Source organism: Ammospiza caudacuta, chromosome 8 (genome assembly GCF_027887145.1).
Source record: "Ammospiza caudacuta isolate bAmmCau1 chromosome 8, bAmmCau1.pri, whole genome shotgun sequence".
NCBI classification, from domain to species: Eukaryota; Metazoa; Chordata; class Aves; order Passeriformes; family Passerellidae; genus Ammospiza; species Ammospiza caudacuta.
In genome coordinates this window covers 6,279,803-6,306,962 of record NC_080600.1, presented here as the reverse complement: position 1 = coordinate 6,306,962, position 27,160 = coordinate 6,279,803, and the positions used below count along the sequence as shown (strand labels likewise).

The following is a 27,160-nucleotide window of genomic DNA, read 5'->3' as shown; positions in this document are numbered from 1 at the left end:
TTTTTTTTTGGTCAGTATTTGGGGCCTTCATAAAGGGAATTTCATTAACAGACTGCTCCCCAGAATTTCATTGCAGGTTGTAGTCAAAACCCACCAAGGAAGAGAAGTAAAGCTGTAAGATGGACACAAGAGAAGGCACTACTCACCTGAACACAATCCCTGCTATGAAGTAGAAGATTGCAAGGGTATCCATAACATTCCACAGGTCTGAGAAATACTTGCTGCCGTTCATGTACCACTGGGAAGGAAAAAGAACAGAAAGTAACCTCCACACAGGACAGTTTCCTTGCCCAATTACCTTTTTGTCACACAACAGATAACACCAGAGTTCAGATGGCTTTCAGTTTCCCCAGAAAGAAGGGTTTAGTGTGTCCAGCAATGCCACAAGTTACTGGCAAGCTGGTTTTTTGGGTCTTGGTGTGACCCAGGAAGCACTGCAGAGGGGAGGGGGGTCACAGTTTAGGGGTAGCTGATGCATCCTGGCTTCTCTCCCTTCACAGAGATCATTGACTGATCTGCCCCCAGCTACATGCACATGCTTTGGATCCAAGATGCAGATTTAATTTATTCTTTTAACTACAGAGCTCTCTATTTTTGAATTGCAGGTCTAGTGAGAATCCCTGCTCATTCCCAGACAGACTGGCACAGCAGCCTGGATCCCCACAGATCCTGGATCTGTGCAAGAACCAACCTCAGGAGTCAATTCAGAGGTGACTCATGAGGACAAGAAACTTCACCAGGACAAACCTCTGCCAGGCCTGGAGAAATAAACTGCATTCCCAATCATAATTCTTTTGAATTTCAATTTTTACTGAAATAATAAAAGTTTTGGAGAGTACTGTTCAGTGAATCTCTAACTGGCATATCCAAGGAAGGCAATTCTGCCCTTACTGCTTGTATGGGAAACAAACAGAAATCAAAGGGAGTTTTCTCCTAGGTGCTGTCTCTGCCCAGTAGCTCCCTAAATCAAACAAAACATCTGGGACTGAGGTGCAGTTCTCCAAATGCCAAGCAGTTCCTACTGCTGTGAAGTGCACAGAGGTTCTGTCCCAATTCCTCCTCCACAGGAGAAAACAGGGCTCTCCTTCACACCCCACCAGTGCACCCACTCACCTGGCTGGAGGCTACCTCCATGTGCCTAAGGAAGCAGCAGGGAAAAGGCCTCTCCAGTTTCCCTAGGGCTCTAAACAGGACTGGGAGAGCTCCAGCTACTTACAAATCCCCAGGAGCACCAGAAGTGAAAGCAGGGCTGAGCCAGTGCCTTACAGTTCAGAGACTGCTCCAGACCAAGGGCTGATTTCTCTCCAGGACTGGGTATCTGACTGCAGGGACCCCTGGCAAGCTGCTCTTACTTGCTTTGGATGTAAAAGCACCATCTAAGAGACCCCTGTTCTTTTATTTCTTTAAATACAAAGGACACAGACCCAATTTTGATGCAGAGTTAGAGCAATGCACACATGGTCTATCTCAGGGGAAGCCAGGGAGGAATTTCCCCAAGAAGTTTAGAGGACTGGGACACTGCTCTGCTTTTCTGCTCCATTTCTCCTCCTCAGGAGCCAGAACACTGTCTGCAGATAACTTGAAATCTTCAAATTTAGCTGCCTCCACTGCCAAATTGGTACTGCCTGGCTACTGCAATCCCCTTACTAAAGAGAATTGCAGCAGTTCTACATGCTCAGGGTAGTAAGAAAAAGGGACATTGATAGGAAAATAAGGTTTCTATCCCTAAGGTTTTCCCTAGGACTTTTGCTGAGTGCACACAGGACGTGCAAGGACAGGTCCAGAGACACCAGAACCTAAATCAGCAGAAACAAACACTCCATTAGTGTTTTCATGGCAAAAAAAAAAAGTCTTTTACTTTTCCCCCATTTTCTTAGCAAGTAAAGTTGCCATAAACAGGGTTCCACCTTGACTATTAAAAAGGGAAAACACCACAGTAACAGCAGCATCAGAAATGTCATCTGAGCTCAAGTTAAAAAATATTATTGCAGGGTGGGATGATCCAGCAGATCACCCACAAACACTCATGAGGGGACTCAGCAGAGTCAGAAAGCAGCACCAAACCCACAGACCCACTGCTCTTTGCTCTTTTGACTGCCCCAGCATCCTCCCACTGCTCTGGCCACAGACTGGCAGAGAGCAGCTTGCCCAAAACCCACTAGATTCCATGTGAAGTGAGGAGAAGATACCTATAAAGGCAGCCCCACATGCTGTTCCCACATCACAGCTGGTCCCTGAGTCTGCAATGAGCCACCAAAAACTGTACAGATGATTAAAAGCTAAATAGAAATGCACAAAGGTATGCAGCTTACTGGTAAAATAAAAAATAAAGGGGGTGGAATGTAGGGAAGGGAGGCAGGCACGACTTAATCTAAAGCTAATCTAAATGATTAATCTAAAGCTCTGCACCAAGATAAATGTGCTAAATTTAACCCTTTATTACCAACTAGCTTGGCAAGCCAGGCATTCCTGGGGAACATCTGCACTGGCATCATCATCCTCTTGGTGCACAGACAGGAATTAAACACCAGAGGAAAAAACCCTCAGTGAGCCCTGAGCAGCTCTGCTGGGAAATGGCTCCCCTGAGCACCTGCACTGCCCTGGAGGGGAAAAGCCGCAGGGCTGTGGCTCTAACACTAAGCTCTCTGGGCTTGCAGGAGCTGCCTACTTGTCTCACTTCATCACAAAGCAGAATGAAGACCAGCACGTAGAGGATGATCTCCAGGGCCGTGGGTTCCTTCTGGAAATCCATCAGCAGCACGTAGGCGAAGAGCAGCAGGAAAGCGATGTAGAAGATGACGTTCCAGGAGAAGACCACAAAGGGGGAGGTGAAGAAAGACACATAATACAAGAAGAGTTTCTTACTCTTCTCCACAGGCTTTTTTCTGAGGAATTAAAAGAGGGAAAAGGTCTCAAAGCATAGCTTTTAATGCCTGGAAACATCTGTGTTCTTAAAAGAGAAAGAGCAAAGGGTGCAAGGTCTAGCTCAGGATGTTACTTCAGAGGTAAAGACATCTTGCACCCACTACCCTCAGGCACTCCAGCAAACTGGTAATCTTCCAGCTTGGATGGGGCTTGAAGTCACCGGGGATAGTGGATGTTGTCCCTGCTCATGGCAGGGGCTGGAACAATATAAGCTTTAAGGTCCCTTCCCACCCAAACCATCCTGTGACTCTGTGATCTTAAATCCTAGATCAGAGTGAAACACAAACTGTCAAAAGCTCATTTGGCTTTTTAATACCTTCATCTAAGACTGACTGAACACTAGAAGAGCTTCCCCAGAGTGGCTGTGGAGTCTCCACCCTTGGAGAGATCCAAAACTGGGCACAGTCCACAGTCCAGCTGACCCTGTCTGAGCACAGGGTTGGACGGGATGATCTCCACCCAGCCTGACTTGCCCTAAGATTCTACAATTAATTAACTTGCTTTCCCTCTGGAAAGTTTTCCCACTGATGAAAAGTCAGTTGATTACCTGAATGAGATGAAACCACAGCCTATTAAAGGGAAAAAGAACAGGCACAGTATAATCTTCCAGTTCTTTGTGTCTCTTGAAATCTCTCCATACCACTGCTTGGAGAGGAAATTCTGCAGGGAAGAAGGAAACATCCTCATTTGTGCTAACAGCAACAAAATCACCTAAGAATGCTATTTAGAACATTTGATTTGATAAAAATAAACCCCAAACTTTGATATTTCAATCAAAATACTAGAGATTTCTGTTGCAACAAACCAGAAAGGTCTCAGCAATGCTGGCTTCTTAGGGCAGCCATTCTCCATCTATGTGATGAGGAGTTAAAAATGAGGCTGAGCAGGACTTGACCTGATTGATAAAACACTCATAAACCACTGCATTCTGTGCAATGCTCATCCATGCTGGGCATTACACCCACTCTGTGCAAGCCAGGAGCAGAAATCACTTCAGGCAGCCTTTATTATCCACTTCATTATGATTTATAGCCCCAAGCCAAGATTTTTTTCCCCTCCTGATTTACATTTGTGGGTAGAGGAGCCAACAGCCCCTGTTAGAGCACAAGAGCCACAGTGACCTGCACACCTTTCCCTCACAGCCATTACCTGCACACCTGGCTGGGCAATAAACTGCTGGTCCCTGGCCTCCACTGCTAGCTCCAGGCAGTTGCTGCCTCCCCAGGCTTCACAGGAATAAGTCAGCAGCTGCTCAGCCAGCTCTTCATCGTTGCTGTAGCACTCGGTGAACAGCTCTGCAAGGAAGAGGCAGCTCCAACTTCAATTTCCCACCAACTTGGGTGCAAATATCTTTAGTGTAATATTTGTGATGTCACATTTTCAGCACTGCAGAATGACTGTGCTGAAATCACTTTACAACCTCACTTGCACATCTTCAACTTTTCATACAGAGTTTGAGCCTGGATGGAAAACTGTAACACTAAATCGCAGAGAGAGCATTTAGTTCTGCACTAAAAAATTGAGTAAAAAATGTGAATTTCTCCTTAAATGACTCAGTAAATCTATTTGATTCATCCTCTTTTCTTAAATTCTGCTTGGCACTGATCTGATGAATTATAGTCAGTCCAAAATTAACAGTAGGGTTGAAATAGTCAGAATCTGATGCTTTTTCCCTGGGAAATGCATTGTTCACTCCTTAGTGTCTTGCTAAATCATCAGGCCTGAGGGATGTAGATACCTTTTAAAAGGTCTATTTAAGCAGTTTTTGCTTTGTGGAATAAGAGAAAACTCTGGAAACAAGCAAGATATTTCCAGCATGGCCTTGAGCTGGTCCTTATAAAGTCACAGAACAATCAATCTACTTTTTACCTGCAACTTGTTTTCACTCCCAGAAGTACTCCCACAAATCTGAAGAATGTTTTTTCCCAACCAGTATTCATTAGGAAAGTTTCCCCTTTTCCATATTCTCCTTCCTGTTTGTGGGCATCCTTCTTCAGCCTTGCCAGTGGAGCTAAGTAGCTTTTCTTCCCCATAAAAGAAATTCTCCACCCCAAAAAAAGGCCACTTCACAACATCCACCTTTTGAAGCCAAGCTCTTAAGACAGGGCACAAAATTTCTACTGGGAACAAATGGTGTGGAAGGAATTTCCAAGCAGTAAAACCACAGGTTGACATAAAGGAAAAATTTATTTAATGTGGGGTTTCTAGTTTTTGATTCCCTGGTCTCTGACCCTTCCCACTAAATTTCTAAAGGACTCACAGAGCAGGCACTTACCTACTGCTCTTGTCTCATACTCGTTAGCCAGTTCCTCGGACTCACCAGCAGCATTTATATCATTCTTCACCTTGGCCATGCTTTTCAGGAGCTTACTGGCCCCCAGGGCTGCCAAAGTGCAGCCTCTGGTCTGTGGAGAGAGAGTGAAGTCATGCACATCCCTCTGAGAAGGGAACATGATCATAGAACCCTGAAACCACAATGATTTGGGTAGGAAAGGACCTTAAAGTTTATCTCATCCCAACCCCCTGCCACAGGCAGGGACACCTTCCACTACACCAGGTAGAATCCTTTAAAAGTTATTCTCCATTTTGCACCTTCTCAGTTCCCAGTCCAGAATGATCTATTTGATTCTACAACCATTCAATTACTGTTCCAAATTAGAAGTTGGATTTCAATCAAACCCCTGGAGTCAGAACCCATCCATGCTTTGGAATGGGCAGGAGCTCATCATCCCAGGTCAGGCACAGATAACAACAAACAGTGGATGTGGACTCCTGACTCACACACAGCCTTAGGAAATCAAAGTATCAAGTCCACACCCAGGCACAAAATGGGCAATATAAAACCTACTGAGAGTCATCAAGCAATCATCTCTTGTGGTGTTGTGTTTGAAGCTGGATGTGGAGCCTTCAAAGGCCAAAAAACCAAAGACACAAAACCCCAGTGCACTGCCTGCAAAGAGAAATAAAGGAGAACTCACTTGCTCCCAAATGACTTTGGACAACTCTTTCTTGTTCTGAAGAACTGACCAAATAAACAGAGCTTGCAATGGGTGCCTTGTGATAGGACACTCCTCCTGGAAGAGAGAGCAAGAATTCAGGCCTGAAATCACCAAATGTTTTCAACTGGAACAAATCTGAGCATGGACTCTCCTGTTTTTGTATTTTCTTTGTTTCACAGCCACCACACCAATCCCTTCTCTCAGCTCTCTGCCGCTTGCCACACACTACTGTGAGTTAGGCTATATTTTATGTTTCTATTAAAGCTTTGTGTTTGATAAGGAAGAATCAGCCTCCTTGTTTTTCCTGAAGCTGGTACTAAAGAATATTTGTGTAAAAGGCACTTGCTGCTTTAACCACTGCAGCCAGAGAACCTCACTCAGAGCAGGATCCAACTGCTCATCACTCACTGAGAGCTGAATCTCCATCTCATCCTTGCTGTTCTTGTAGTATCTTTTGAAACCTCTGCGGAAATCCTCCACCATCTTCCACACGAAGGTGAGGAGGGCATCGTTGTAGGAGTTCTTGGCAATCTGCAGGTTCTTGAACACCAGGCTGCTGAAGTTGTTGGTGTAGAGCTCCCTCAGGACCTCTGTGGTCAGGAACTTGCGCAGATTCAAGCCGTTCTCCAGGAAGAGCCGGACAAATTTGGGCCTGTCCTTCACCAGGGCTGTGAACATCACATCCTGCAGGTCTGCAGACTGGGCAGGAATGGAAAAGCAAATGTTGGGGATCACGTGAGACATGTGCACCTTATCTAAGGCCTGACACACGGTCACTGTCACATCTTCATCAGAATCAGGTTTTTTTCTGTACACAGTTGCCTTGGCTGGATGGCCCAGAGCATTTCTGGCATGGGCACATCACCTTTGCAACCACTGATGGTTCAATGGATCATCATGGAATGATGGATTGTCACTATAGGACACAAAACACGATGCAGACTCATTGCTCTTTCCAAGGTAAAAAGGGTCTTTTTATTTTCTGACTCCAAGATTTATCAATTTCCAAAAGTGACAGTGGATTGGAGGGTCACAGTGCCATCTCTCCAATGACACTGGACAAACCAACAGTCCATCAAATTTCTCCTCCTCCATAAAAGAATGCAAAACAATAAGCTATTTATATAACGTGTGTGAGAAAGTTCATTACTAGAATGTAAACATCAGAAGGCTTAGAAGAACTTAAAAAAACAGAGCGACAATGGATCATTTTGGAATGATCCAAAACTATCATTCATGGATATGGAATACCCCGAGTTGGGAAGGACCTGCAAGGATCACCAAGTCTGACACCCCTGGCCCTGCACAGACAGCCCAACAATCCCACCCTGTGCACCCCTGGGAGCATTGTTCAAATGTTCCTTGGGCTCTGGCAGCCTGAGGGCTGTGCCCATTCCCTGGGCAATGCCAGCACCCTCTGGGGGAAGAATATCCAGCCTGAGCCTCCCCTGACACAGCTCCAGCTGCTCCCCAGGTCCTGTCCCTGTCACAGCAGAGAGGGGAGCTGCCCCTCGTGAGGAAGCAGCAGCTCCCAAGGAGGTGTGACCTCCTCTTCTCCAGGCTGAATGGCATGTGACAGTCAGTGCAGGAGCAGGAGACACTCTGGGCACAGAGGCTGAGGTGCTGGGACAGGGGGGCTCCTCTTGGGCTGAGTCCCTCCCCAGAGCCCCTGCACTCACTCAGAGGGGGCTGTACCTCCCAGTTTCGGTCGTTGGTGAAGATCTCGTCGCTGGCCAGGTCCAGCTGGTTCCACTCCAGCAGCAGCTTCAGCTGCCCGTTCCAGTTGTCCCTGTCGTGCTCGTTGGTGCTGAAAGCTGCAGAGCAGGAACAACCCCTGGTCAAGGCCAGCCATATTTATTATCTCTGCTTCTCACACTACTACTGTATTTTGGGGTTGCCAGACAAAGGAGGGAATGATGAATCTGACTCCATGTTCTCAGAAGGCTAATTTATTACTTTATAACACTAAAATATATTAAAGAATGCTATACTATACTAAAGTATACAGAAAGGACACTTACTGAATGCTAAAAAGATAATAATGAAAACTCCTGACTCTTTCCAGAGTCCTGACACAGCTTGGCCCTGACTGGCCAAAGAGTCAAAACAATTAACATGAAACCAATCAAACAATCACCTGTGGGTGAACAATCTCCAAACACATTCCACATGTGAGCACAACACAGGAGAAGCAAATGAGATAAGAATTTGTTTTCCTTTCTCTCTGAGGCTTCTCAGCTTCCCAGGAGAAAATCCTGGGCGAAGGGATTTTATCAGAGAATGTGAATGTGACACACTGCCAGGACAAGACTCCTTCCAAGGGGCTTTCCCCCGACTCATGCACATCTTCCCAACTGGGGGCTGGAGGCTCAGGGATGTATTTATGGCCCAAGACAGGCCACAAAGGAGCTGCCAGGAGCACCTCATGACCAAGAACAGCACAACACTTCCTTCAGGCTCCTCAGAGTCCTGCACTCTCTACACAGGAGAGATCCTGCAGGATTCCCAGTGGGGCCCTGTCAGCATCCCCAGGGCTCTCCAAAACACCTTCCCAATTACCTGGTTTGGATCTTTCCCACCCTGAGAGATCCCATGCTGCTGCTGCAGCCTGCCCACACCCCTTCAGAGGAATGCAGGCTCCACACTGTGGCAGGAGCTTAGCTCTAGAGAGATGGCACTGTTCTAAAGAAACTTCTAGAGAATGAACAGCCATCCTTCTCCCAATTATTTTTAAATCCCCAAAAAAACTCAGAAAAACAATTACTTGCCTTTGTACAGGGCAAAGGAAATGGCATTGCTCACAATTTCATCTCCAGCTTCTTCTATTTTGATCACAGTCAGTAAATGAGGGCTCTCAAGGACTTCTTTGATCTACAAAAAAAAAAAAAAAAAAAAAGAAAAGTTGTGTTTCAAAGCTATCAAGGCTGTTTAGTAGCAGATCTCCTATTAGAAAGAAATTTGTCACCACATCATAGCAAAGCTGCTTCTCATCAGTCCTGGGTTTTAACAAATTTAAACAAACCCAAATAGAAGTAGATAATGAGCTTGATTTTAAAGTCACCAAAGGACAACATTAATTATCCTCTGAAAATACAGCAAATAACTGTGATTCCCCTATGCAGATCATCTTTAACAAGAAGATATAATCTCAGTAATTAGAAGTGACTCTTAAAGTAGAAAAGATTGACAGCACAAGTTTCAACTTATGTCAAGCAGCTTGTTAGAGAACAGTCTCTAGCTCCTTGTGCTTTGTCAAAACCAGATAATTTCTCCCATAATGAAACTTTGTAGAGTTCATTTCATTTCAGCACACAGAAGACAAATAATCTTGTCCATTTCTGATGCGGGAGGAGGCGCACTCCAGGGCATCCCAGCAGAAGCTGTGAAGAGTGGGGCCAGACAGGGAACAAACACGGCCTTCAGCAGCTCCCCCCTCCACAGGGAAGAGATCCTTCTGGAACCTTATTCACTTTCCTGTCACCACACACCTGCTGACCTGATTGCCCCCACAATGCCTTTGTTCCAATCCCTGCAGATGGAGAATGTTCCTTTTTTAAATCTGCACAGGTGTAGCATGGCCAGGAGCCCTGCACAGCCCGTGGGTACCCCCAGACAGCAACACCCCTGCCTTGGAAGGCAGCATCTGCTCCCTGCAGCTCCTCCCACAGCACCAACTCACCCACTTGATCCAGCTCTCCGTCTCCTCCTCGGAGAGCCTGGAGATGGTGCGGGGCAGGAACCTGAGCAGGCTCTCCTTGACACAGGAGGAGGCCAGCGTGCCCTCGGCCTCCAGCAGGCTGGCAATGACATCGGCGATGCGCCCCGAGCCCTCCACCACCACACACGGGATCTTGCTCTTGATGGCCACGTTGATGGACTGGGGACACACAGGGAGAGGAGAGCACTTGAGCATGAGTGCTACTGAGTAAGGAAGCCTAGAGAACAACAGAAACCCACAGCCCACAGCAGTATTTTTATTGTTATACACCGATACTTTACCAGTGACAACACTTTAAAACCTCATCATCTGATGAGAGGGGGCTGTGAGAGCCCCAGAGAGACTGGGGGTCAGAAATCACCATCTGCCAAACTTTCACAGAATCACAGAGCAATTTGTGTTGGGAGGGACCTCAAAGCACAACTTGTTCCCCCCCGCTGCCATGGGCAGGGACACCTTCCACTAGGCCAGGCTGCTCAGCTTGAGAGTGGGTCAGCAGATCAGGACAGCAGCCAAGTGGAAATGGCATTCAGGTCACACAACAGTGCTGCCCAGCCACAGCCACTGCTGCTTTATGGCTCAGCATTGCTCAGCTGAGACCAAGGGCTCTGGATTTATCTGCTGGAGGCAGCAGCAGCAGTGTTTTACAGAGAGATCACTTCTGTAGCATCACAAGAACATCAAACTCTAATGTTACTGAAAGTCTCCAAGTAGCCACTGACATGATTTCTCACACAGCAACATTGTCCATGGATTAACAGCAAGACAAAAATCTGCTGGAATCGTGCTGGAAGGACCATTAACCCATTAAGGCAAAGACCATAGGAGACACTGATTTCATTTGCATCCCTACACTGAGAACAGAGTCACAGCATGAGCTGCTGCCAGCAAATTGCACAAAGGGAGTCAATGCAAGTTATCACCAAGCACTGAAAAAACAGAACAGCTATTAGTTAAGAGAGTTTCTTGAGAACAAAAACAAAACAAAAAAATCACCTCAGTCATCAAAACCGTGCACACATTCCTCCTGTCAACTGGAGCAGGTCTCTGACAAAGGCAAGGAGGCTTTTCTTATCAGCTAGATGAAAGGGGTTTTCTAAAGAAGGGTTCAGCTAAAGTGCATGTTTTACATCACAGGGAAATTTCAAACAGAAGCTTGGAGCAGTTTTACCTCTCCCTCACTAATGCTGATTCTTGTCATCATGCACCAGCCACAGAAGCTGAGGAAGGGGGAGCCTTTCCTGGCCAGCCCTGCCAGGACCAAGGCATGGCAAGGACAGACATCCACAGCATGGACTCTGCTGAGTCATCTGGGCTGGTCAGAGACTCAGTTTACTCCTTGAAAAAAGGCTTCACCTCAGAATAGCTCAGTGCACTTCCCACACTGAGAAATAAAAACTCGGCGTGACATAAACCACCCTCGGGTTGCACCAGGAGAGGTTTAGGTTGGATATCACAGAAAATTCTTCACTGAAAGGGTTATCAAGAACTGAAACAGGCTGCTTATGGAAGTCACTATTCCTGAAGTGTTCAAAAAATGTGTGGATGTAGCACCTGAGGACATGGTTTGGTGGTGAACATGATAATGGTGCTAAATTGACCATGGGATCTTAGAGATCTTTTCCAACTTCAATGTTATTATGATCCTGTGAAAGAGCCAAGAGAGAGGCATGAACCCTTAACGGAACCATCATCCAGGTACTTCCCAGAGGAAACTCTTGCCAGGAATTATGCATTTGATTTAACAAGGTTTTTACTCATTCTGGTCAGGCAGCTACTAACTCTGTGTTATGTATCACTGCCGAACAGTGGGTTTGAGGTCTCTCCAAAAAATGTGAAATCATAAGTCTGTAGCTGTGAAATCACAGCTACAGCACCTGGCAGTCAGTCAGCTCCTTCAGTGATGGCCGAATCCTTTCTCAAACATCAGCAATTTGGAGCTAAAAGGAAATGGACATATTCAACACAACCCTCTGAGCACAGCTTTCCTCTAAAACCTGACTGGATGCTTCATTTCATCTCAGGACCTCTGATTAACACTGCATCTGAATCTATCTACAACTGGGCAAAGACAAAATTCATCATGTGAATGGAGCCAACCCCACAGGAAACATACAGGGAGGCTGGGATAGCAATCTGGAATTTCACACACTGATTCAGACCAACTGATTAACACCAGCAACACAGTGGTAGCAGAGATCGTGCTCTGAAATCACATTGTTTATCCTCCTGACAAGCAAAATTTTATTAACCTTGACAGTAACAGCACAGCTCTGGTGAGAACAGGAAGTACCAAGATAACACCTACAAAAACAAATCATAAATATAATGCTGCTTCAGCTTTATTTTTGCAGCATCCTACTCTCTTGCACAATCCAGCTCTCTGTACAGGCTAAACCAGCTCTTCCTGCAGTTGGTCAGAGCTTGTCCTCACTGTTCCTGTTCCCTTCCCACATGGCCTGACTCCACACCCCCTCACTCTGAAAGCCCTGGGCAGGTCCCTTTGCTCCCTCAGGCCACTCATCCTCACTCTGGCAAGGCGGATGGGCAAGTACCAACCCTGGGTTTTAACCCTGAGAGAGATTTAGAAGGGATCTCCCTTTCCCCCTCCCCTCAGAGTCACTTACACATCCTGTTTCAAGGAATTTCTTTGCTCTGTTCAGCCTCCTCCTGCCTGTCTTCTGTTTGAAGAGGATGTCTGGTCCTTCTCCATGTAGGCTTGGAAGGGTCAGAGTCAGCAGAGCCCTCCTGCCCTGCTCAGCTGCCAAGACTTAAACCAGCTCTAGATCTAAACTAGACTCCAAATGTATTTAAAATGCACTTATAAGAAACAGGGAGAGAAACTTTTTACATGGGTAGATAGTGATAGGACAAGAGGGTATGGTTTTAAACTACAAGCGGAGAAATTTATATTTACATTAGGAGATGATTCACTGTGAGGGTGGGCAGGGCCTGGCACAGGGTGCCCAGAGAAGCTCCTGGATCCCTGGAAGTGTCCAAGGCTGGGCTGGATGGGGCTTGGAGCAACCTGGGATAGTGGAAGGTGTCCCTGCCCATGGAATTGAGTGGTCTTAATTGTCCCTTCACATTCTGGGGTGTGGAAAAACTGAGACAACTGAACTGTCCCAGCCAATACTTTTCCAGGATGTCAGCCCAAGGCAGAAACTTTGCAGAGAAATTTTAACAGAAACAAACTTCAAAAGCTTAAATTGCAAACAAGGTCCTTCTGTAGCAAGTGCAAGGCAAGCTTCTGTAAATAACAGCACTCTCTATTTCATCAAGTTTCTTTTGGAGCAATCAGTCTTCAATATCAGAGCAATGCCCCTGTTGTCATTCCTGGAAATAAATAAAAGAAATGAACTTACTTTCAAAGTCTCCTTCCCACCACCTTGGGCAAAACACACAATTGGGATCTTCCCGCCATAATTAGATTCTGTGAAATATGCCAAAAGAAAAAAGAAGGCAAAATATTAAATCAATTAATGCAGTTTGAACAACTTTTTTTTTTCCTGAGTACAATGAAAGAATTTCTAAGCCATTCATGCAAATACTAGTTTGCTGTTGATTTTGCCAGAGTTACTAACAGCTGTTCTTGATAAAAACTCAGTTTTGCCTAACATTCAGACACCCTTCTCCAACAGAAGCTTTTCCCTTCTAGAAAGCCTAATTCTTGCTATCTCTGAGGGCCTTAAAATGGAATTTTATTGTATTTATCTGCTCCTTTAACTCAGAGAGTCAAAGGAGCAGATAAACACAATAAAATTTTGAGTCTCAGAAAAAAGGTTCTTATCACAAACTCAAGATACAGAACCTCTGAGTTCACATTTCCAGTCGTAAAAGAAAAGTAAGAATTCTGTAACTGGAGCTAGTGTCTGAGAGACATTCCAAAAAAAACCCAAAACAACCAAACCCAAACAACAACACTCACAAAAGCTTTTTAAGAATTTATTGCTAAGGTGTTTGATTTTTATTTTTTTTTTTGGTAAAGAAGTGGATGAAAGAGAAATTATTTAGCAGTAGGTTGCAGGTGGCTCAATCACCCTCATAAATAAATATTTTGGGAAAAGCCAAATTTCAGCTTCTGTGTAACTGTGCTCCAGCTACCTGGAATTCAGTGGGGATGGATATAGAAGGGCCAGCTTCTAAGAGGAAGGGAGGGAAGGGCTGTGTGGCTGAAATGAAGCATTTCCTGTGACACAAAGGACACACAGAAAGGAAGATGAGGGAAGGTGCTGCTCCTGAAAGAGCTCCAGATGCACTGCAGTTCACACACACAGTGTGAACCTTCCAGCTCAGCAGCCACAGGATGCTGCCAGTGCTTTCTGATTCCAAGGAAATCACTGTGGCTGTGCCCCAGAGCATGCAGAGGCAGCAGGAGGAGGATACCTGGGATGACCCTCTCTGAAATGTACTTCTCCAGCTGGGTCCGCACTTTGGCCTCCGTGGTGGGGTGCCCGTGGGTGCCGTTGTCCACCAGCAGCAGATGGGTGTGGTTGTTATCCAGGCAGTACAGGGGGTCTCTCTTCAGGTCATCCATGATGTAGTGGGCCAAGTAGCTCCCCTGGGGGCACACAATGTGTTTGACAAAGATTCAAGGACACACACACCTTATTTATGTGGTGGGACAGTTTTTCAGAGGTGTTCTGTCGTGTTTGGTGGACAAGAGACAAGGGGGGCTATCCCTTCTGACAGGAAGGATGGCAGGGTCAAGCTATGTCAGGGAAGGGATAGGTTGGATATTAGGAAAAAATTTTCACTGGAAGAATAATAAAGTACTGGAATTCTCTTCCCAGGGAGGTGGTGGAATCACTATCTCTGGACGTGTTTAAAAAAGACTGGACATGGCACTTGGTGCTAGAGTCTAGCCGAGGTGTGAGGGCATAGGTTGGACTCAATGATCTTAGAGGTCTCTTCCAGCCTCATTATTCTGTGATTCTGTAATGAAGATCCTAAACAGCAGCAGCAGGTACCCACCGTGTGCCTTAGCTCATGGGAAGCCCTGCTGTGGGGGAGTGCACAGGGAATTCAGAGCTGGAATAACCATGGGAGTGGGTTATTCCCTAAAGCAATGCCAGACACAGAGTTAGAGCAGCTGAACTCCCGCACAGACATGCCAAAACCTGGCACAGCTGAAATCCTCCTCACCAGGCCTGATGTGTGGGACTAACTAGGGCACAAGAACATTTTAGTTTCCTCCTGTTCTGGGAAGAACTCCTGACATTTTGAGGCTGAGCCTTCTCTTTCTTTCCCCACCACCCCATGCATGCAGCACTTGAGGATGTGGTTAAACTGTGAATGTGGTGGCAGCACTGGGCTGACAGCTGGACTCTTAGAAGTCACAGTTTGTCCAACCTTAATTTTAAGCTCATTAATAACCCCACTGTAAGAGCCTGAGTGAGAGATGTGGGACTCTAGGCAGCTCTTCAAAATGCAGTTTATTCCATCCAAAATGTCACAGCAATCCAGGGTTGTGGGTGACAGAGCTGTGCCTACAGCTGTCAGCTCCTGCTGCAGGCAGGCCTGGAGACCCTTTGGTTTTGGTTACAATGCATTATATACTTTTCTTTTGGTTACAATGCATTATATACTTTTCTTTGCTGAGCATCTTCATATAGTAGAACCAATCTATACCTTAACTTTTACCTACAGCCTATCACAACTACTGTAATTACCATATTCATGTTACTGTTCTCCAATCACTAAAAGTCAGTGCATTACAGTTTAAGCTAGAAGTTGTTTTTCAGTTTTCTTGCAGTGGAAAATTCTGAGACCTTTTTCCTACTTGCAACATTTGCTGACTTGTTTGCCTGTGCTCTCCTTCTGCTTGGTAAAAACATCTTCTTGTTTGGAGTGGGTTTATCCTTTGCTCTAAGCCATAAAAACCCCTTCTAACTAACACACCCTTTGGCTCCTTGGTTATCCAGTGAGACTGGCTCAGCAATTCTTTTCTTCTATATCAAAACTTGCTTTCATTTCTATTCCTTCTTCAGATTCTACATGCAAAAATCCTTCTGCCAAGCACACATATCTGTGAGACTGTTTTGTGAAGCTTTCACCCTTCCCACACGCCATGGCGCGCTCCTTACGTCGCTGGTGGCGGTGCGGATGAGCGATTCCCGGTTGGAGATCATGCCCCAGGCGGCGATGCCGATGGCCACCACGTTCTCCTCGGAGCTGCGGCTGATGGTGTTGTCCCTCACCACCTCCCCGATGTACTTCATCAGCCCGTAGTGCGTTCCCCCGGTGAAGATCCAGGCTCCTGGAACAACACCCGCTCACCTGGGGGAGCACAGCCCAACACCCACCCTGCCATGGCATCAAAGATACAACCAAACCCCTCTTGTGACCTTGGGGGTGGCTCTTCAATTGAGCACAAGAGAGATGATACACAACTCACTTACGCTATCACAGGCACCCCTGAGTCCACTCCCCTAAATCCCACTCCTGTTACTTCCAATCCATTAATGCCACACGTGTCCCAGGTGAGATGTAAACTTTAAGGAATTTAGGGATTTTACAGGAGCTGAGGTTTTAGTTAGAGATAAGCTTTGTTGTAGTTAATCAAAGCAAATGGGTAGACCCTGATGAAGTTAAGTGTCACAGACACATTTTATGAGAAATCCTTTCCTTAGCATTTTTTCCCCTGAGAAGCCTCAGGAACAAAATATAAACAGTGATTGTCTGCTGCTATGGAATGCAACAGGTGGATCTGTGATTGGCCCATGTTGGTTGTTTCTAATTAATGGCCAATCACAGCCCAGCTGTCCGGACTGTCTCGGTCAGTCACAAGCCTTTGTTATCATTCGTTTTCTGTTCTTAGCTAGCCTTCTGATGAAATCCTTTCTTCTATTATTTTAATATAGTTTAAATATAATATATATCATAAAATAATAAATCAAGCCTTCTGAAACATGGAGTCAAGATTCTCATCTCTTCCCTGGTCTTGGGACCCCTGTGAACACCATCACACCATCACCCAGTAGTTAAGTAATAATTGATTGCTTGTCAACACAATGTTTGGTTAGCTGGGTTTATAAAGAAGAATATAGAAACCAATAAATAGCTTTTAGGAACATAAGACAATTGTGGCCTCCTCTGTTCTGAAACCAATTGAAGACGGGAATGGGAGTTCTACCAAGGGTTCATTTGTCATATCTGCATTGAAAAGGCAGAAAGGTCAGAACGAGGAAGACTTCATTTACTTCCTCATTTTGGGACCCCTCCCCATGAAAGGGACCACCGACCCATTCCAAGGAACAAACTGTGCAAGCTTAATGGTTGAACTAATTACCATATGAATGAATTTGAACTAATTACCATATGAAACAGAGAATGGGAAGCACCAAAGTTATGAATATACATTTGTATTTTGGATATTCAATACTTGTATAGATAAAAGGACTCTGTAATCACCTGTATATTGCAGTGTGTACTTGGCAGCTATCCCACAATAAACACACACTTTCTAGCTTTAAACTGCTAGAGAGTCTTTGTCCGTCACAGTTGGATATCAGTACTAGATCAACATCAACATTTGGCAGCAGACAGATGAGCACTCTGCTCCCCCCCAGACCCTTGCAGCTGCTGTCCCTGCAGCCCTGCAGTGCAGCAGTGAGGTGGCAGAGGCCCAGCAGCAGGTGCTCACCCTTGGACTGGGCGATGTAGATCAGCCTGCTGAAGATCTTGCGCATGCGGGGCTTGAGCGCGAAGTTCTTGGCGCCGCCAGTGACGGAGATGACGAGGTTGGGGGTCTTCAGGTTCCAGTGCTGGGTCATGAGGTCGTAGAGGGTCTCAGAGTCTGTGTCACATGACAGGCGGATGTACTTGGGGAGAGAAAACAGGAGAACAAACACAGCAGGAGATAAATAGAGGTGGCTGGGAACAACCCAGCAACTGCATTTTCTTCTCTGCAGCTCAGCCTTGTTCCAGCAGCCAGGAGATGAAAGGAAAGGTAAAGATGAAATCCTTGTTCTTCCCCTGAAGCACCTTTATCCTTCCCCGACAACCAGGCACCCAACCCAGCTTCCTCTAGAGAGGGCAAGAGCAGTTGTGGCATTCACATTCTCAGAAAAAATCCCTTCACCCAGGATTTTTCTCCTGGGAAGCTGAAGAGCCTCAGAGAAAAGAAAAACAATTCTTATCTCATTTGCTTCTCCTGTGCTGTGCTCATGTGGAATGTGTTTGGAGATTGTTCACCCACAGGTGATTGTTCCATTGGATTCTGCTGTGAGTTGTTTTGGCTCTTTGGCCAATCAGGGCCAAGCTGTGTCAGACTCTGGAAAGAGTCAGGAGTTTTCATTGTTATCTTTTTAGCATTCAATAATTGTCCTTTCTGTATTCTTTAGTATAGTATAGCATTCTTTAATATAATATAGTATTATAAAATAACAAATTAGTTTTCTGAGAACATGGAGTCAGATGCATAATTCCTGCCTTCACTGGGGCATTTCCCAGCAAACACAATAAGCAATGACCTTGGGCTTCAGAGGAGCTCTGCAAGGATGAACACACCACCCCTACAGCAACTAACTCCAGTGGTGCTATTTAAAGCTTGGATTATGAATCAGAGGCAGCATTGTTGAAAGTGAACTAATAATCATAATGACAGTTGTATTTTGATTACACTATTCAAATAAATTCCAGGCTCCATGTGAGAGGTGTCCCTATCACAACACTTACCCACTCCAGTGCTTCAAGTACAAGGCAAAACAAATACATCAAATTTGTAGTAAAGCTTGAACACTCTACAAAGATGCCAAAAAGCACCTAAGAGACAAAATTTAGCTTCAGGTAGACTTAACATGTCTCCATTTATTTAAAAGCTTCTCTGGCCTTGTCATGCTTTGCTATTTAAAGCCCCTTCACTTTTTCATCACTTTTGGAAGACATTCATGGCTGCACAAGCCAAATCAGGAGATGAAAAGGTGGACCTGAACCATAGAGGATTTAATATGGATTGCCCAGTACTTGCAGGAGAGCCAAATGAAAGGATTACTTTGAGAAGGAAATGTCTCCACCTAAGAGACACTGAACTTGAATAAAAATGTTCATGTGCTCCAAGACAGGTTCCCAGAAGGAGTTAAAGCATTCAGGGCATCACGGAGGATGCCGAGCAGGCTCCAGCAGCTACACAGGAGAGCTGAGGGCTCCCACAGCTTCTGCCCTAAGAAGCCTCAGTCTCATGAAGCTTTGAGTGTTTTGTTGGAGGGGAACCCTTATAGGAGAGGGGGGTGCTACCCGGAAAAATACCCTGCCCATAGCAAAGTGTCAGCTCCAGTGCAGGCGGTGAACTGCAGTGCTCAGCCCCTCTCTCCTTGCGGAGTGCAAGGATGCCATCTCGTGGTGCCGCTGGATGCTGCTCCCAGGCCAGGGATGGCATTCGGGAAGCCTTTCTGGGCTCTGGGCTCCCAGAACGGTAAATGCAGCGACTGAGATGCTCGTGGGTGTTAGAGGGTCTGAGCAGCACGGCAGAAACGAAGAGCTCAAAAGCTGGACTTACAGAGGGTGGGATTTTATAGAATCCCAGAGTGGTTTGGGCTGGAAGGGAGCTTAAAGATGCTTTAGTCTCATCCTTGCTATGAGCACCTTCCATCATCCCAGGGTGCTCCAAGCCCCATCCAACCTGGCCTTGGGCACTGCCAGGGATCCAGGGGCAGCCACAGCCCCTCTGGACAACTTGTGCCAGGGCCTCAGCACCTTCACAGTGAGGAATTTCTTCCCAATCTCCCATCCATCCCTGCCCTCTGGCAGTGGGAGCCATTCCCTGTGTCCTGTCCCTCCATGCCTTGTCCCCAGTCCCTCTCCAGCTCTCCTGGAGCCCCTTTAGGGACTCTGAGCTCTTCCTGGAGCCTTCTCTTCTCCAGGTGAGCACCCCCAGCTCTCCCAACTTGTCCTCAAACCTCTTTATGGGTTTGTTCACATCTCATTTCTGCTCAGAACTTTTCGGGACTCGTGTGTCCTAAAAAGCATAGTGCAGGGTATAAAACTTCCCATCCCTCACTGGTAACTGACAGCAATTCTCAGGTCACCCTGAGATTTATGTCATCTCTGCTGTGCATCCACAGAAAATACTTGGCAGTCTTCAGGAGCAGTAGGTGCCTTGCTGTGCAGGGGATAAGAACAGGGAATTACGATGTGATTCCAGCCAACATTCCAATGGGATGGACAAGGAGACCTATGTGCAGTGTTTGAACAAAGAATGCTCTGAAATATGCACAGTGGCCTTGAGAGTCCGCATGAAACAAGTGAGGCCCCATGAACTGATCCCCAGAGTTGGAAGTGGGGAAGACACACTCTGAGGAAAGAACATTTAACCTTTGAGAAGTCTGAAATATTGCAAGAGAGCAAAGCACTTTTTGTTCCAGTACAGTCACACAGCAGCTTACAACTAAGCAGGACAAAGCTAAAACGTGCACATCAAAAAATATGTGAAGTACGTGGATCTGTTAAAGCCTGATTTGAAACTTGCAGTCTCATTGCCCACTCAAGTGCCTCTTATTTCTGCTACTTTGCATAAAACAAACTAAATTCATTTACATAGCAGGCTCTGATTTTCCTCATTATTTTGATTGTCCCAAGCAACCTGCACTGGTGTTAAATATCAGCCATTTAGAGGCAGCAGATGAGCTCAGCCACATGTGACTCCTCACAAGCACCAGTATAAACCACCAAAAACAGCAACAGCAGCTATTTTCTTCTTCCCACACCTCCACTGTCCATGCTCAGAGCAAAGACACAAGGGGAAAAAAACCCAACAAATGGAATAAAACTTTTGAAGTTCCACAGACATCTTACATCCCTCCAGAACTCTCCACCATGGGAAATATTCAAGATGCAATTGTTTATAGACCTGAGCGAGCTGGTCTATGAGGATATAAAATAATTTAGGGATTATTTTATATACATTCACTATCATTCACCCATTCTCCTGCCATGCCTGGAAAGAGAAAATCTCTTTTCACTCCCATGACCAGCCTAACTAACAAGTAACACAGAAGGAATTATCCTTTGTTACCTATTTTCAGGGCTTGAAAAACAAGCTTGTGCCCTTTGTAGCTTCTCTCCTGCCATCAGAATAAAATCCATTTCACCTTCCTTGCTTTTGAGGAGCTTCCACAGGGCCCTCATGAATATCCTTAATATTTCCACTTACCTTTCCTCTTTTTCCCAAGTTTTCAAACTGGATGTCCCCAAAGGCATCAGTAGGCAGCTCCTTGGTGTGCTTCTTGTAATTCCATTTCTCAGTCGTGTTAACCTGGGTGCCTTCTATGTGCTGATTTTCAGGGTATCCACATTTACATAAGTTACCCCTGAAAGAAGAGGGAATAGGCATCCCTGAGGAAACCCTGAGCACAGGAAAGTGAGCTCTGCCAGCAAGGAAAGCAGCAGGTGGAGCTACAGAACCAGTTGTGCGTGGGACTATACTGGGATTTAGCACCTGACAAAGCAGAGCAACACCTGATGCTACTTCCTTCCCCAAACCTGCTTCTGCCCAGCACTGGGAAGAGGGACACAGCTCAGGAACCAGGCTGTGCTGAGGGGTTTCTTCCCTTTTTTTGCCCTTAACCACACAGGATGAGTTCCCTGCATCTCCTCTCCCAGGTGACAAGTGACAGGACAGGTGAAAAAGGCCTCAGGTTGTGCCTGGGGAGGTTCAGATTGGATATTAGGAAAAAAAATTGTATGGAAAGGGGTGTCAGGCATTGGTACAGGCTACCCAGGGTGGTGGTGCATCCACCATCCCTAGAAGTATTCCAAAATTACATGGATGTGGCACTTGAGGACATGCTTTAGTGGTGGTGCTGGGCTGACTTGGTTTTAAAGGTCCTCTCCACAGCCCACATTCCTGCTTCCACACAGGACATGGAGCAGGGGGCATTGCTTGTCTCCTTTAGAAAGGTTTCTTTTACTCTGCTGTACCTTGCAAATGATACCAGCTTACCTTAAAAATATCTAGACAAAAATAACCCAGCAAGTCCTGCAATCCTCTCCCAGAGAGCTTTTAGGAAGAGAAGCTGATGAGCACCAGCTCCTCCATCCATTGTTGGTGCCTTGCCAGACATCCCATTTTTGGTGGCAGAGGAGGACCCTGAGTGAGAGTTTCTGAAATGAGACTAATTTCCCTCCCAGCTTCAGAGAAGAATGGTGTCAGAGAGCCCTCAGAGCTCAATATCAGCATTTCTGCAGCTGTATTTGTTTGATCACTTTTCTCCTGAGACTAAAAACCACCCCAAAACCACAAAGCAGCATTATGGTCCTCAAACCAGCACTGCACTGGTACCTGTGCCTGACAATGGAGCCAGTTTAATGCCCTGTCTTAAGAGAACATCAGCCTGAGCAAAACTTCGTGGTTTGTGCACAAAATTTGTGATTTGGGTTTAAAAGGAAAATTTAAATTATGCAAACATCTGATGCATACACCTTTTCATACACCAATACCAGAGCTGCATCCTTCAAGCATCCCATTGCCCCATTTATGCTTCAAATAGGGAATTTGATATTAAACCCTGTGACAGAGCTGCTGGAAGATGAGATCCCTAGTTTTGCATCAAGTTACTTGTGGAGTGACCCAAACAAGGGGAATGAGGTGAGATTGCACCGCTAGATCCAGGCTCTGAACAAAAAAAACCCAAAACTTTTCTCCCATCCTTTGCAGACAGAAATCCCCTCATGCACCAGCCCACCATTCTTGAAAAACAAGAGAAAAATATCTCCTTACATGGACTTGGTGTCCTTTGTAAAAAAGACACATTCTCTCTTCTTAAAGTTTTCTTGGATGAAGTTGGCCAAATCCTGGAAGATAATTTTTAGAAGTTTATTTCTGATAACTCACAAAACAGAAGAGACCTCAGTAATATCACAGTCAGTGTGAACACAAAGATACTGCTTAAAACACTATGGCAAACATTCTTCCCAATGGTAAAAAGAAAAAATAAAGATGAAAAAGAGAACACTGGAAAGTTCTTTAGGGTAGGGGCTGTTTTAATTCAACACACAGACCCCAGCAGGAGTCCAGAACAACTTCAAGTCCTCCTTTATGGGAGCTCAGTGAAATGTGAAGTCTCTGCAGCTTGTTTAACCATTAACTCTGCTATTAACCTTGAAACTCAAATTCGTCCCTCATCTGCCTCTGCGAGCTAAGAAAGCAAAGAGAAATTCTCACTTGCTCATGAAGTGTTGGGGGTTTTTTGTTTGCTTTTAAGTATAGTTAGATTTGCAGGGCAAGATTTCACCTGGGACACAAAGGGAAGACAGGCAGCCATAGTTCAGTTGTTCGACACAACACTTTTGTTTAGTTTGACACAACACTTGTGGTTAAACAGCAGGTAGAAAAAGTTATTCCAAGCAGAAGAAAACATTACAAGCATTATATCCAAGGAAAGGAAAATGGAAGGGAACGCATTCAACCAGTAAAAGTCACAGCAGTGCAAGACCAAAAAAATAAAAGGAGAGGGAAGCACTTGCTGAAGTCCTAAGCATTGGCCATATTAGGGCGTTCTGCAAACCCATCAGGAGCAGGGAATCTGCCACACAGTTGCTGGAGTCAGCAATCTTTCAGGCATGAAAGGATGTTTAACAGAACCATATGTTGGCTGCCTTGGCCATCAAGCTCGTTCTTTACACAGACAAATTTGTCTCTTGCTGCCACGTGGGACACGGTTTAAAACCAGAAGTGATGGAGAAAGCACAATGAAGAGCTACAGGGCTCAAAAGGAAGGCAATACACCCTCAGGGTTTCACCGTGCCAGCTGCTGCTTGAGGGTCACTGGTTAGGAAAGTGTCCCACAAAGGGGAAAGTGACAAATCCATCACATCCTGCCCTGACCTGAGCGAATTCACCACTGTGGCCCCTCCCAAGACAGCAGAGTGTACCAGGTACTCACAGCATCGCTGCAAGCCACGTCTATGCTGCGAGACATGCTGGAATAGAGGAGCCTGGAGCTCTCAAAATTGCCATTCCTTCGGTGCCTCATGCTGCCCACGGAAGCCTGGAAAAGCACAGTAGAGGGGGAGATGGAGAACAACCAGACAACAGCAAGGGCACTTTGTGCCCTAGCAAGGCAAGGAAGAGGTTGTTTGAATCCAGCAAAAAGAATTAGGAAGGAGATTATTCATAAAGTGTGAAATAAAAATTCAGAAAATATATTTTCTATTATTCCATACCACAAAGAGTCTTTCTTTTATCTTTCCCCTCCCCAAAGTCAACATCCTTTGAGAAAGGAACATACCTTAAGAGCCATCTCATTCAGTTCATTCCCATATTTTAACTCTTTTGTCTCTGATGAGAAAGCTCGGGCTTATATACATGAACAGTCCTTAATCCAATGTATTTGCAAATTAAAGGGGCTATTAAAGAAGTGCTTCAGGCACAGAGGAAAACCTGCAGTGTTAAAGCAGTTGGCCCAGCAGGGGAGCTTAGAGAAGCAGCACCCACCATTGATCCCACTCCTGGAACAAGGACAGTCAATGTGCAAACCAAAGAGCAAGTAGATTTAAAGGATATTGGATCCAAAATTTAGGGAGTGACTTATAGAAGCAAACACATTTCAATTGCCCTCCGAAGCAGATCTCTGTGTTGAAGTCACTGTCTTTGAAGGAGCATCACTGCACTTGCAGCAAAGCACAGAACAAAATAATATTTATTCTAATATAAATATTTTAATTCCCTTCATGCCACTCTGTGAATAATATTGGCAAAGGCCTTTTCCTGAAAGAAAAGCTGTCAGCCAGTGAACATGGGGAGCCCAGAGCCTACTTGTGCTTCCATCATTGTTTTCTCTCCTGCCTGTGTGCTCTGGGTTTGCCCCTGGGCTAACATTGCCACTGCATGGCACACAAAGCACCCCTCCCAGGCACAGCATCACTGAAGCATCACCCTGTAAATACAGAGCTCCTGAGGGCCAGGAACCAGCAAGTGTGAACGTTTCCTTGGGGCACTCCACACAGGAGGAATGGCATGGGCAGTGGGAAGCTGCAGCTTCAGTAAACAGAATTGATGGGATGTGCTGTGAGCAAGCCCCCAAAGCAGTAAGAAACAGCAACTTTCCACAAAGACACAAATATTTGTGTGTTATGGTTATTTTTAAAATCCTTTGAAAAACATTTCGTGTTGAGGGGGAGCATGATCCAAACACCAAGCAAGGATCCAACACAAAAAAGGATCCAAACATGAACCAAGGATCCAAACACAAAAAAAGATCCAGACACAAATAGAGAATCCAAACACAAATTGAGGATCCAAACACAAATTGAGGATCCAAGCACCAAACAAGGATCCAAGCACCAAACAAGGATCCAAGCACAAATTGAAGATCCAAATATGAATCAAGAATCCAAACACAAAAAAGGATCCAAACACAATTTGGATGTTGTTCACTGTGCATGGCAGAAGCCCTCAGCTGCTTCCCCCAAATTCTGCAGCATGCCCAGGGATCTGTGCCACTCTGTCACTAATAAGTGATGGAAGAGCACAGAAAAAAGCCCTCCTCCTCCTCCTTCCTAGCTCCTGCACAGAACAGGAATGATTTCAACCCAAGAAAAGGAAAAAAAGGCTGGAAAGTGAATGGCTGGAAGGCTGGGCCCAGAAAGAAGGGAACAAAATTATATCCAGCTGGTGGCCAGTCACCAGTGGGGCTCCCCAGGGCTCAGTACTGGGCCCAGCTCTGTTTAATACTTTTATCTTTACCAGGGATGTGGCTGAGGGGATGGAGAGCACCCTCAGGCAGCTGCAGACACAGAGTTGGTGGGATGTGGATCTGCTGGGGGGCAGGAGGCTCTGCAGAGGGATCCATGGGCCCAGGGTCAGCAAGGCCAAGGGCCAGCTCCTTGTGAGCCATGGGACACTGCAGGCTCAGGGAGGAGCAGCTGGGAAGCTGGAAAAGGCCCTGGTGGTGTTGGCAACAGGGCTGGAAAAGGCCCTGGTGGTGTTGGGGACAGGGCTGGAAAAGGCCCTGGCGGTGCTGGGGACAGGGCTGGAAAAGGCCCTGGCAGTGCTGGGGACAGGGCTGGAAAAGGCCCTGGCAGTGCTGGGGACAGGGCTGGCCACGAGGTCATGGCCCCCAGGCTGTGCCAGCCGTGGTGTGACACCCCCAGGGCAGGGATTGTCCCCAGGCTGGCCCTGCTGAGGCCCCTCCAGGGCTGGGGCCAGTTCTGGGCACTCACAGCCAGAGGGACCCTGAGGGGACACTGGAGAATGGCCAGGGCAGGGAATGGAGCCCCAGGAGGGGCTGAGGGAGCTGGGAAGGGGCTCAGCCTGGAGCAAAGGAGGCTCAGGGGGCCCTTGTGGCTCTGCACACCTCCTGACAGGAGGGGACAGCCGGGAGGTCGTGCTGTGCTCCAGGGAACAGGGACAGCAGCACAGGGAACAGCCTCAGGCTGGGCCAGGGCAGGCTCAGGTGGATTTTGGGATAAATTGAATCCCTGAAAGTGTTGGCAGGCACCAGAACCAGTGGAGGGCATCACCTTCCACAGAGCCCCACCACAGCCATTTGGGATCCTCAGCCCAGAGGAACAATAACTACTGTTAAAAATAGGTTAGAAACTGTTGGAAAACAGTTGATAATTGTTAAGCATGTACTGTTAGTTATTATATTGTAAAAGGGGTTAAAAGGGTAGTTATAAGAAATCCAGTACTCAACGTACCATAACACACCTCAGTAAAGTGCACCATGAGCCAGCCTGGACAGAACTGTCATGGGCCAATCAAGGCCTAAAACCTTCATGCAAATGAAGGATCCAAAAAGAAACCAATCCCAAGGGACAAAAAACAAGATAAAAAGGGGCTTCGGACCCACTGAATTTGTACCTCTCCACCAGGAACATGGGGGCTGCTGAAGAAGCCCCAGTGCCATCCTCAACGGGAGCACTCCTGCTCAGCCCGTGGGTCCCCTTGCTTTAGGCCTTTTCTTTTTATCATTATAAATGTTGAAATCACTTTTAGCACCAGGAGTGTGGTCCCGTTTTTAACAGCTACCACCCCCTTTACTCTGAACCCCTTTGTTGTGTGATCTCTTCATCTGTGATCCCAAAGTGACCAAGGAGGAAAACCCGAACTGGCAGAGAATAAGGGACCCAAAGCTGGTCAGCAAGAGTGATCGATAACGTGGGAATGTTTACTCCAAAACTGTTATCTCTGACAGGGCAGGCTTGTCAAATAGGATAATAAGGAAAAGGGGGAAGTTGTACACAAAATACAGAGGGGCTCAGGGCTGGCACACATCACAGAGACATGAAAAAACACCTTGACAGCCACAGGCATCAAGAAACTCCATGAAACTGCAACTTGGTTTAAGGACACAGGCAATTCTGCACTGGGAGATGTATTTCCCAATAACCCAGAAAGCCATTCTTAATATTTCATATGATTAATGTTCAGTGTAAAGATGGTTTTAAAGCTGTAATTCAAGATAAAAGCTCCACGGAGGGAAATAACATTTAAGTCTGGATCTACGCAACTTATTTATTGACAGCTTTACTTTCATTGTTGATTTGCTTTATAAAATTTAACACCAGAAAAGTG

The 27,160-nt window shown here is 46.0% G+C and overlaps 1 protein-coding gene across 1 annotated transcript in view; it reads right to left on the bottom strand.

The window, feature by feature from the left end:
* The window catches only part of TRPM8 (transient receptor potential cation channel subfamily M member 8), a 32,380-nt gene extending 8,765 nt beyond the window's left edge, over positions 1–23,615 (bottom strand). Inside the window, exons 1-17 of the mRNA XM_058809489.1 lie at positions 23,526–23,615; positions 22,361–22,434; positions 20,795–20,951; positions 17,288–17,465; positions 15,729–15,901; positions 14,029–14,203; positions 13,008–13,075; positions 9,604–9,801; positions 8,693–8,795; positions 7,620–7,738; positions 6,333–6,623; positions 5,904–5,993; positions 5,201–5,330; positions 4,075–4,220; positions 3,473–3,585; positions 2,669–2,885; positions 147–238 (exon numbers count right to left, since the gene is read on the bottom strand). Of these exons, the coding sequence (XP_058665472.1) occupies positions 147–238; positions 2,669–2,885; positions 3,473–3,585; positions 4,075–4,220; positions 5,201–5,330; positions 5,904–5,993; positions 6,333–6,623; positions 7,620–7,738; positions 8,693–8,795; positions 9,604–9,801; positions 13,008–13,075; positions 14,029–14,203; positions 15,729–15,901; positions 17,288–17,465; positions 20,795–20,951; positions 22,361–22,434; positions 23,526–23,615 (2,414 nt within the window). The remainder of the gene's footprint in view (positions 1–146; positions 239–2,668; positions 2,886–3,472; positions 3,586–4,074; positions 4,221–5,200; positions 5,331–5,903; positions 5,994–6,332; positions 6,624–7,619; positions 7,739–8,692; positions 8,796–9,603; positions 9,802–13,007; positions 13,076–14,028; positions 14,204–15,728; positions 15,902–17,287; positions 17,466–20,794; positions 20,952–22,360; positions 22,435–23,525) is intronic.
* Positions 23,616–27,160: the final 3,545 nt, after the last annotated feature.